The sequence below is a fragment of the Brachyhypopomus gauderio genome, chromosome 3, assembly GCF_052324685.1.
Source record: "Brachyhypopomus gauderio isolate BG-103 chromosome 3, BGAUD_0.2, whole genome shotgun sequence".
NCBI classification, from domain to species: domain Eukaryota; kingdom Metazoa; phylum Chordata; class Actinopteri; order Gymnotiformes; family Hypopomidae; genus Brachyhypopomus; species Brachyhypopomus gauderio.
The window spans coordinates 17,976,211-17,988,710 of record NC_135213.1 but is presented as its reverse complement, the minus strand read 5'-3'; the positions used below and the strand labels follow the sequence as shown (position 1 = coordinate 17,988,710).

Here is a 12,500-nt window from a genome sequence, read left to right as displayed (position 1 = left end):
TGAAAGATAAAAAAGGGAGGAGAGACAGATCCAGCCAGAGAAGAAGAGACAGAACCAGACAGAGGAGAGACAGAACCAGACAACGAAGAAGAGACGAAACCAGACGGAGGAGAGACAGAACCAGACAGAGAAGGAGAGACAAAATCAGATGGAGGAGAGACAGAACCAGACAGAGGAGAGTCAGAACTAGACAGAGGACAGACAGAACCAGACAGAGAAGGAGAGACAAAACCAGGCGGAGGAGAGACAGAACCAGACAGAGGAGAGTCAGAACCAGACAGAGGACAGACAGAATCATACAGAGAAGGAGAGACAAAACCAGACGGAGGAGAGACAGAACCAGACAGAGGAGAGTCAGAACCAGACAGAGGACAGACAGAACCAGACAGAGAAGGAGAGACAAAACCAGGCGGAGGAGAGACAGAACCAGACAGAGGAGAGTCAGAACCAGACAGAGGACAGACAGAACCAGACAGAGAAGGAGAGACAAAACCAGACGGAGGAGAGACAGAAACAGACAGAGGAGAGTCAGAACCAGACAGAGGACAGACAGAATCATACAGAGAAGGAGAGACAAAACCAGACGGAGGAGAGACAGAACCAGACAGAGGAGAGTCAGAACCAGACAGAGGACAGACAGAACCAGACAGAGAAGGAGAGACAAAACCAGACGGAGGAGAGACAGAAACAGACAGAGGAGAGTCAGAACCAGGCAGAGGACAGACAGAACCAGACAGAGAAGGATAGACTAAACCAGATGGAGGAGAGACAGAACCAGACAGAGAAGGAGAGTTACACCAAACAGAGGAGAGTCAGAACCAGGCAGAGGAGAGACAGAACCAGACAGAGGAGAAACAGAACCAGACAGAGAAGGAGAGACAAAACCAGACGGAGGAGAGACAGAACCAGACAGAGGAGAGTCAGAACCAGGCAGAGGACAGACAGAACCAGACAGAGAAGGATAGACTAAACCAGATGGAGGAGAGACAGAACCAGACAGAGAAGGAGAGTTACACCAAACAGAGGAGAGTCAGAACCAGGCAGAGGAGAGACAGAACCAGACAGAGGAGAAACAGAACCAGACAGAGGAGAGACAGAACCAGATGGAGGAAAGACAGAACCAGATAGAGGAGAGACAGAACTAGACAGAGGACAGACATAACCAGGCAGAAGAGAGACAGAACCAGACAGAGGAGAGACAGAACCAGATGGAGGAGAGACAGAACTAGACAGAGGAGAGACAGAACCAGACAGAGAAGGAGAGATGAAACCAGACGGAGGAGAGACAGAACCAGACAGAGAAGGAGAGTTACACCAAACAGAGGAGAGTCAGAACCAGGCAGAGGAGAGACAGAACCAGGCAGAGGAGAGACAGAACCAGACAGAGGAGAGACAGAACCAGACGGAGGAGAGACAAAACTTGACAGAGGAGAGATGAAACCAGATGGAGGAGAGACAGAACCAGACAGAGGAGAGACAGAAACAGACAGAGGACAGACAGAACCAGACAGAGGACAGACAGAACCAGACAGAGAAGGAGAGACAGAACCAGACAGAGAAGGAGAGTTACACCAAACAGAGGAGAGTCAGAACCAGGCAGAGGAGAGACAGAACCAGACGGAGAGGGAGACACAGAGGGGTATTAGCGAAGTTGAGCAGGGCTCTCACTGTGCACGGCCTGAACAGGAGCCGGGCTGTTGTCTGGCAGAGGCTGAGTGCATTTCTGACAGATGCACTCTCTCCCATTGAACGTCACTCGGTCGCCTGCCGGAAATGGCTGTCTGCCGCACACACACACACACACACACACACACACACACACACACACACACACACACACACACACACACACACACACACACACACACACACACACACACACACACACACACACACACACAGAGTGAGGGCTTTGACCTCATTATCCACAACAAGGTACAATAAAAATAAATACTCTTATCAGAGGCTTTTAATATCAAGATGTAGGTCATACTGAAGGAGATCCCATAGCATTTACAAGCAGATCATTAAGTCAAACCTCTCAACAATCACTCTTCAACAGTCAGGCTCATTTGTGACTTGCTAGCAAACATTTTTAGCATTTGGTGCCTAATGAAATCTTATATTACTCATCCACATTAAACAAATGACCTGGTTGGGTTATATATTTTATCTGATTTAGTAATAACCATATTTATAACAATGATATTTCTACAGTGTTAAAGGCTTCAGTGAACCGCTCCAGTATTGGACTCTACAGTCTGGCAGTTTCAGCAGTTCTATGTGGCTGGAGCACCGGGCCACGTCTGTACCAGGGTCAGTCGGCCATCAGCACCAGCTGTTCCAGGTGGCTGGATGACCAGGCCGTGCCTGTACTAGGGTCAGCCAGCCCTAGTCTCACAGGATCAGAACAGCACCTCCTCCTCCTTGTAAAGGGGTGGGGGGGGGGGCAGCACTGATTACTTCTGGCTCAGAGCACAGTGGGAGAGCCAATGATGTCATGGCATGTTAATCACCAATAGTGTGTGTGTGTGTGTGTGGTGGGGGCTTTTAATCAGAATGCTGAAATATAGAATGCAAAAAGAGACACCTGTGCATGCACACACTACAGGGACACAGAATCACGCACAAACATACAGACACACACATTTACATTTACAAATATGCAGACCCACACATACAAAGGCATGCACATCTCATAATGTCTCTCTCCTGAAGCAGTGAGCCTCATCCAAAATGTGTGCTGTTCTACATGCAACACTACATGTGTGCACTGATGGCAGGATTGGCTGAACTCATTTATCAAGGGGTAAATGTCAACCAGCAGAGCAGTGGGTGGACACTGGGTGGACACTGGGTCCTAAACGTGTCTCTCTCCTTGGCACCTGAGAAGCTTGGCTCTTGAGCAGGAAGGAGACACAGTTTAGCACCGGGCTCATTTAGCATCAGATTCCTTTGGCTGTCAGTCTGAAGTGCCATGTGCCGAGTGCTCGAGTGTCTGCCCTGCTATGACGGATGCAGTAAGGAGACCTTAGGCAGATCATCGAATAAAAAAAACTACAAAACAAACAAACCTTCTGTTGCTCTCATACGTCTATACAGTTTCTGATAACTGTGATTGTGGTGAAAGAGTGAACACAGTATGTACTCTGCTCTGCATAGAGCAGCGGAACTACAAATCCCAGACCCCAACGTGCAGGTCCTACAGGTTTTCCACCTCCCTTTATCGATGAGTCAGGTGTGATGACAAAGTGGCCAATCAGATACATTAATCATTTAATCAAGTACAAGGTATTATAAAATCCAGGACAGGATTTGGATTAGCGGTCCAGGATGGAATACCTCTGGCCTACACCAATGTATTAAAGGTGACATTTGATTTAGGCAGAGAAAAGGAGAGAGATAGACATATAGAGAAAGAGAGAAAGACAGAGATAGAGGTGGAGGTGTGGAACAGTGAGGGCAAGTCACAAGATGGAAATACAAATCAAATATGGTGAATAATGTCCCAGCTGCACCCAAGAGATCAAAATGGGAACACAGTGTCCACGGAAAACATGGGCGTCGCTACAGCAATGTGGGAGGCGGCCTGATTAATACACACACACACACACACACACACACACACACACACACACACAAATCCATTCACCGATTAAGAGCCACCCAACACCCTTCTGGAAATACACAGCCTGTGAGTGGAGCAGACACTTTACATACTTGGTAAGAGCTGCCTGATCACTTTGCCCAGTAAACAAGATCACTTTCCCACACACACACACACACACACACACACACACACACACACACACACACACACACACACACACACACACACACACACACACACACATATGGAATCTGTGTTTTATCTAACAATTCCTTGTTTGTAAACATTGTTGAGTAAGATGTTAATCGACATTCAATTAAGCTATGAACGTTTAGCTCCAGGATTACTATTATTACTGTTGTTGTTGTTGTTAAATGTAAACAAAACATTTATGTTGTGTGTGTGTGTGTGTGTGTGTGTGTGTGTGTGTATGTGTGAGTGTGTGTGTCTGTGTATGTATTCTTACTTGCAAACAGCACACACAAAGCATTGTGGGTGATAAGTCTTGCCCAGGGCGGACACCACCTCCCCCTCGATGAACTGTTCACAGCTGAAGCAGCGGGTGCCATAGAGACGCTGGTAATCCAGAGTGCAGATGTATTCACCCTGCCGGACAAAAAACCCACCCTGGGCCAGATCACAGCCACATACTGCAGAGAGAGAGAGAGAGAGAGAGAGAGAGAGAGAGAGAGAGAGAGAGAGAGAGAGAGAGAGAGCATTAAGCAAAAAACATAACTAATCTCCCCTGATATAATTCTGACACTCAGGTAAACAGAAATGGAAAGGGCCTGTAGCTGTAGAGAGGGTTGATATATCGTCATTGGTTATGAGGGAACTCTTTGGAGACAGTACTGCACTCATACAGCCCAGCATGTCCAACATGTCCCTCCATAACATCTGGAGACATGGTCTTCTAACACTCATTTTCAAACATGGAGATAAATTTAAGGCTAATATCTAACAGGGTTTCTGGCTTAACAGTAATCTGGAGAAGATGAGCAAAAGTCAAAGATTACAGACTCAGTGAACATAGCCCGGCCATCCAGACCGGCCAGTAAAAGAAATCTCGGCTGTCCGGAGAGCAGAGACTCTGCCAGCAGTGTTACAATGTCCCTGTAGTGTCAGAGCAGCACTGGCTGACTGAATGTGAAATATAAAACCAAAAACATTAAACTAAATACACCAGTGTCCCATCCTATTAGGAGAGAAGAAAGACAGAAGAAAAAGCTGCAGTTGTTTTAATATTTCTTTTGTTTTAATAGTGTATGATGATGTATCGTACAGCATGCCTGGAGATCCATACAGAAACAACATAAAGGAAGAATGACTTCATTTTCATATCAGCCTGCAAGTGGCTTTCATACAAACATTCTTATATAATTTCAAAAATAATATCAGTGAATTTTTGATGCACCAATTTAACCATTTGTAGGCTGAAAGGTGGACCAATAGCCCACAATGCTCGGCAGAGTAGTGTCGTTATTTTCACCAGCTGTCCTCCAGAAAAACAACACATTTGTATGCAACTGTGTCCTTATGTTTGTGACTGTGCCATGACATCATACAGGCTGACACAGCATAGCTGAGTGATCTGAGTAAACAACAACATTCACCCACACACACACACACACACACACACACACACACACACACACACACACACACACACACACACACACACACACACACACACACACACACACACACATATATACACAAACACCATACAGTCCCCCCCCCCCCCCCTTTTGTCCTCACACTTTCCTTTATTCCACAAAAACTTGAAAGAAGGCAACAACACAATGCAAACACAGTGAAACGACATCATCACCCTCAGAACACAGTGGAATGGCATCATCACCCTTAGAACACAGTGAAACTACATCATCACCCTCAGAACACAGTGGAATGGCATCATCACCCTTAGAACACAGTGAAACTACATCATCACCCTCAGAACACAGTGGAATGGCATCATCACCCTTAGAACACAGTGAAACTACATCATCACCCTCAGAACACAGTGGAATGACATCATCACCCTCAGAACACAGTGAAAAGACATCATCACCCTCAGAACACAGTGGAATGACATCATCACCCTCACAACACAGTGGAATGACATCATCACCCTTAAAACACAGGGCACAGCAAAAGCAAAAGGTCAAAGGGTCTACAGGTGTGCTAGCACTGTGATTGGCTGGTCCCAGCATAGTTCCCTTGTGCACTGTTTACGTGCTACTTGTCCTTACACCTGCTTACGTACTACTTGTACTCCTATTGCTGTTACACATCAGCTTTAGCACTTGAAGGAGTCATCTATACGCAGACACACACACACACACACACACACACACACACACACACACACACACACACACACACACACACACACACACACACACACACACACACACACACACTCCTACCCTGAATATGCTCTAATAACAATAACACCGGAATGTTTGCCAGGATACAGCAGCCATACTTTCCATGGGTGCCTGGCTGCTATTGGTTGATGGGAGCAGTATGGAACACTGGCCACGATAGACCCATCCGGTGCTACTGAATGACAATGTCTGAATCCAGTCCAAATATGATAACACTTCCCTATCACAGGCCACAGCCTAACTCACACACACACACACACACACACACACACACACACACACACACACACACACACACACTTACAGACACAGTCACACGCACTCACACACACACACACTCACACACATTCACACACATTCATACATAAACACATGTGCAAGAACACTATCGTGAGAGAAACAGAGCCACAGACCCAAGGCTGGCCTTGGACACATTAAAGACTACTTCCTGTTTGCTTCCTAAGCATGACAATTAGTCCACATGTGTACCAGAGCTACGTTCATCCCAGCATATTTAAATATGAATCCTCAGATCTCCAGATCCGGAGGAGTGCGGGAATCTCTGCCTCCAGCGTTCTATTCCTGCCGATGGCGTCGTCCAGGCTCTGGGAGGCACGAGTCTGGGGTTCCTGGACCCTGATCCCCGTGTAGAGCAGGGACAGAACCTGGTCTTTCACTTGCAGCACTAAATTTAACCCTGCAGCAGGTGGCTGCCAGGGCCCACAGTTGCTAAGCAACCCCCCCCACTGTCCCTCCCATGGCGCCTCCATGATCCTTGTTGCAGCTCCAGGGTCAGAGAGGGAGGGATATGAATAGAGCCATGACTCCACACTACAAGGTGATTGGTTAAGAGGGAGGGATATGAATATAGCCATGACTCCACACTACAAGGTGATTGGTTAAGAGGGAGGGATATGAATATAGCCATGACTCCACACTACATGGTGATTGGTTAACAGGGAGGGATATGAATATAGCCATGACTCCACACTACATGGTGATTGGTTAAAGCTCTTGAGCATGTTAAATAGAAAATAAATCTAAATTAACAATGATGAAGCAGAGGGCAGAGACATTAGGTTATAGAGCGGTGGATAAAACCCACCATATGGTGCCTCTAATGGCCCATGCAAATGTTCTCAAGAATGATGTCCACTGTAACATTGAGAAAGAGAACTGTTGCAACCAACAGGCAATCTGACAACAGGCTAGGAATCTGGTCTAGCTGACAACAAGAATAATTACAGAAGGACCCATACAACAGAACAAAAAAGTTTTAACTTTAGGCATAGATTCCAGAGATGTGTTGATCTTAATCCTGGACTATGCTGACTTGTTTCCTATTATAATGTCAGTGGAGATTATCAATTGCAAACACATTTCCAGATTTAACTCTGTAAGTGTAAATCTAAGCCCTGGTATGCCATGTTCCATGAGGTCTTGCGTTACAACCTCTGCCCCGCTAGCCGGAAAAGGGTGGAGCAGAGTGGCACGCCCGAGAGTGTGAGAGCAGGAGGAACCATTACAGACGTTTGTGAGGAGGAGGAGAGGAGCACTCGGGTCTACCAGAGGCCTGGTGTGGAGCTGGGTTAGCTTCCTCGCACACGCCCATCCTGGGAAACGCAGAATCACTCCTGCAAAGACAGGCCTTCTGTTCACAGCCTGTCAGCTCACACAGTAGAAATGACACCCCCGTGTTTGGCTCTGCGGCAGGGCTGTGTTGGGCTTAGTGCTGAGCGTGCACAGGCCTAGATCCCAGATCTAGGGCGAACTGCAAAGGCATATTTCAGTCTTTCGGTAGCAACGCAGCCTGGCAACGTGCAAAGCGAGGAGCTTCTTACTTGGCTGCCTTGCTCTGATACGATCCTCTGGCAACCTCAGCTTGCATTGGTTACGGTGCTAAAGCGAAGTTAGCTGGCCCCGATGATGAAACTCAGACAGTGGATGTGGCAGAGACAAGCTGGGAAGCCCTGGATGGTTGGTGCAGGCGTAGGGATCTGAAATCACAGCACTGACAAGCATAAGACAGTACAGAGGGTCTATCTTCTGTCTGGTAGCACACTGATAGCACTTCATGGACGGGAGATAGTCATATACAACACCTACCGAGCTGTATGAGAATTAATATTAATTCCATGAAAACTCACTGTACATGTACAATTAAAGGTGACCTGGACTAAACATGACAGGTAAAGATTTTTGCGGCAGAGTCAAACTGCTGCAGATTGTGAGCATCACATGCTCCCAGTTTCCTTCTCTCCTAGGAACATGTGTGAAAGCAGCAATGTCCACTAAGAAAGGCATGTGTCCTCACACATCAGTGCAGTGGAATGGCTGTCCATATATATGATACTCAGATCACGCACGGAGAGCTAAAGCTGAAGCTCCATGTTTGGCAAAGGTGTGCAGAGCCGATGGGAAGCCAAGCCCTATGTGGGAGTGCAAGCCCCAGTACGACAAACCCAGTACAGCCTCACAAGAAGCAGCAGAGTCAACCCACCAATGGCCATGCAGAATAATTACACATAGATTTACATATGCTAATTTGAAGACCATGTGCGCTACGTTAGCTGATCCCCATCACCCTTTGCTTAATTAGCATCCTCGGCTCCCTCATTATCCTTACCTCAACTCTAGTTAACACTACTACTGTTAAATGAACTTTATCAACATTTCCAAACACCCATCTTCATGTGACTCCTTAATAACATCCTCACTCTCTAACTTCTAATACAGAGAACAGTAAATGTATGCAGACATGGACCCTATCAAACGTTTTAAACAAAGATGATGTCATGAATTTGCAAGTGTGTCTGCTCTTCTGATATCAGCAGTAGCGCCAGTCTACACCAACATGGTATTAGTCAAAAAACCGGTTGTGTATATGGTTGTTTGAATCGATATTTGTCTGACAAAGTTTAAATTGCAATGAATTCCACCTTCATTACAACATTTTCAGAGCAGTAGCACACAGTTCTGGTTGTAGGCTATCAAGTCAGGTTGACTGAACAGAGCATTCCCTAACAAAATACAAACTACTTTAATTAAATCAGTTTTATATAACTTTATTTTGTTAGTTATCTGACCAAAAGTACTTTTTTGTATTTTATGTTAGTTTGTAGCTATATAACTATTTATTTATTTAATTACATTTATTGTTGTTCTTGTTGTTATTTTGTATGTGACCACTGAGCACATAGCTGTATGCATCAAGCGACCTGAAGGTAAGCAGTTTCTGTTTTGACAAATTATGTACTCTTCTGTAGTTATCTGAAAGAATTTCATCTGCTCATAGGGTGTGTTTGATCATATAGCTGGTATGATCCTGACAATTAAAGTGGTTCGTGTTGGGACTTCCTTTAGAGTAGATTCCACCATAACTGAGACTTTTTCTTAGAACCTGTATATGTATAATCATTGTGTTAAAAGTGTAATAATGTTTTGACACCCATACATACATTATCTTGTATTATGTTTTATTAATTGGTTTAGCAGTGTGGATGGCTCAAATATTCATGTCCACTGCCAAACTGCGTGTGCTTCTTTTGGGTGAGGTTGCTCCAGAATCCATCTATATACAAATCTCATTGATTAAACTGATCAAACCACTGATGTCCAGACAGCCAGGGCCTTAAAACAATACAGTCTACGATTTCACTTGACCTTTGTCAGTGAAATTTGTCACTTGACCTTTGTCAGTGAAATTCCAATCAAAGGCCTGCTGAATAAAACAGCATCCTTCCAAGATCACCTGGACTTGGCAGAGGACAGTTGAGACCGGTCACCTTCAGAAGAGAGGCAGCCAGGCCTGGGGCTACCTGCACTCTCCCATAATGCTCAGCTCTACACACCTCAGTGTCGACTAGAATCAGCCACTGACACAATAACTAAATCACTGTACCAAAAAATTGTGCACAACTATCCCAAGATGCATTGCAGGCTACTGTTGTTTTATTTGATTGGGAAAGCTCAGTCTGGGATCTTTTGTCTGGTCACGACTGTACAGAAGATCCAGAAGATAACAAGTGATACAGGTGGCACAACACACAGTACCCACTGAAGAGGTTCCCATTGTCTTCACACGAACCTCTGCAGTCCCACGGGGGCTTTATAAAGATGCTTCCTTCACATGGAAAAGACATTCTTAATGATGTTGCAACACTGGCACATTATCATCTTAACAGAACACATGTTCATTGTGAACTGGGCCTATATTTTGATTCCAGGTCAAACAACATATCACTCCAGGTAAGATCACCTACTACCCCACATGCACATGCATACACACCATGAACGCCACTCATGAACATCCATTGGGCCTGAATAATAAAAATCACAAGTACTTCATGTTCTTCAGTGGTGACACACACACACACACACACACACACACACACACACACACACACACACACACACACACACACACACACACACACACACCCACAAGGAGCTTTGGTCTGTGTTCACTTACATTAAATGAGGGATTCAGGCTGGATCTCCTCACACACTTCATCTAATCCCAGCAAACTGGGAGGAGGAGATGTTTTACTCCCATTTTCACATTTATTACACATTTGCTGCACCTCACAATGCATGACATGGATTTCACGATAGCCAAAACAACAATCCAGTCGAGTTACATGTGGGCTGCTCCTGTTCAATACGAGCTCTTTCTGTTTGACTATCAGGCCCTGCTGAGCACAGATACGCACTTTCATATCGAAGCCTTTTGTGAGTCAGGAAGCATTACAACACACATTAGAGAGCTAAACAGACAAGTGGCCACACCCACTTTGAAGGCATGATGGAGAGACGTTTGGAGAGTGCAGTCGCACTAATGCTCCATAGGAGAGAGCCAGGTCAAGAGCACTGTGGAGACAGCAGTGAAACTCAATATGCTCCCAGCAAACACTCCACCTTCTCCTCCACCTCCCGTCTATCTCTCTCTCTCTCTCTCTCTCTCTCTCTCTCTCTCTCTCTCTCTCTCTCTCTCTCTCTCTCTCTCTCTCTCTCTCTCTCTCTCTCTCTCTCATCCTCTCTGCCCTACTCCCTAAAATGTATGAAATGTGTCACACAAACACAACAATGAGGTTTCGGTTCCTGTGTTTTCCCATGATAACTACAGCAATTCTGGCTGAGAACTCCTTTCTGGGGTAAACACTTTGGTCTCACCTATTTCTCTCTTAATATGAGTTATTCGTCTTGTGCTTAGATATAAATATTAAAGGCCAAATCATTTCAGCATTTCTTGGGAAACAATATTGCCATGAACCTATTCAGTATACCTACTGCCAAGAGTAAACTGGGCAAAAATGAGAAGAGCAATAGAATGCTAAATGCGAACAAAACCGTAAAATATACAACCATAATGGATCTTTCAGCCACTCAAATGTTAGTCATAGGGTAATATATTTACATAAATACTCCCTCCTCCATAGTCATAGGGTAATATATTTACATAAATGGTCCCTCCTCCGTAGTCATAGGGTAATATATTTACATAAATACTCCCTCCTCCATAGTCATAGGGTAATATATTTACATAAATACTCCCTCCTCCATAGTCATAGGGTAATATATTTACATAAATACTCCCTCCTCCATAGTCATAGGGTAATATATTTACATAAATACTCCCTCCTCCATAGTCATAGGGTAATATATTTACATAAATACTCCCTCCTCCATAGTCATAGGGTAATATATTTACATAAATACTCCCTCCTCCACTCAGTCTCCCTGTCTCTATTGCTCCCTCTTCTTCTCTCTGTCTCATGCTGCCTCATGAATTATTGGCATTGTCCTGTGTGTGAGAACCGCAAATGAGCCTGAGAGCATCTGTGTGTGTGTGTGTGTGTGTGTGTGTGTGTGTGTGTGTGTGTGTGTGTGTGTGTGTGTGTGTGTGTGTGTGTGTGTGTGTGTGTGTGTGTGTGTGTGTGTGTGTGTGTGTGTGTGTGTGTGTGTACATGCATTACCCACAACTCCTTCATTACACTGGTAGATACCACTGAATTCCTATACGGGAGCCTGAAACAGGTCTGGTATGGAAGTGTGGCCCTGACCCAGATCCACATGCTCGGGATCCTGTTACTGCCCTCCTGCAGCACGCCAGCGAAGGGGGCCACACGGCACACTTTAAAAACCACACTCTTCCCACAAGTGATCTCTCCTGTGCTATATCAAGCTGATAGGACTTCTCCCCACAAGTCCCAAGTCCCAAGAGACACTCTCATCAGTGGAATGGTGTCAATAGCACTTCTGATTCAGAGGCTAACCCCATGACTCCAGCAGAGAGAGACAGAGACAAAGAGAGACAATGAGAGAGACTGTGTCTGAAAGTGAATCTGAGCACTAGTCCCTCAGTGATCTGCTCCTGCTCACTATCGTCATACTGCAGGGTCAAAGGTTATGCTGTACTGTACATTTCTGGCACCTTAAAATGTCACAACCACATGCAGGCATAGTTGTGCACACACCTCCTCATGCACTTGAAGCACACA

The 12,500-nt window shown here is 45.3% G+C and overlaps 1 protein-coding gene across 14 annotated transcripts in view; it reads right to left on the bottom strand.

Moving 5' to 3' along the window:
- Positions 1-12,500, bottom strand: part of ablim2 (actin binding LIM protein family, member 2) — a 55,580-nt gene that overhangs the window by 21,775 nt on the left and 21,305 nt on the right. For all 14 annotated transcript variants that reach the window (XM_076999935.1, XM_076999933.1, XM_076999932.1 and 11 more), the window contains 2 exons: positions 4,077-4,260; positions 1,669-1,781 (listed from right to left, as the gene is read on the bottom strand). In XM_076999935.1, coding sequence (XP_076856050.1) covers positions 1,669-1,781; positions 4,077-4,260 — 297 coding nt within the window. The remainder of the gene's footprint in view (positions 1-1,668; positions 1,782-4,076; positions 4,261-12,500) is intronic.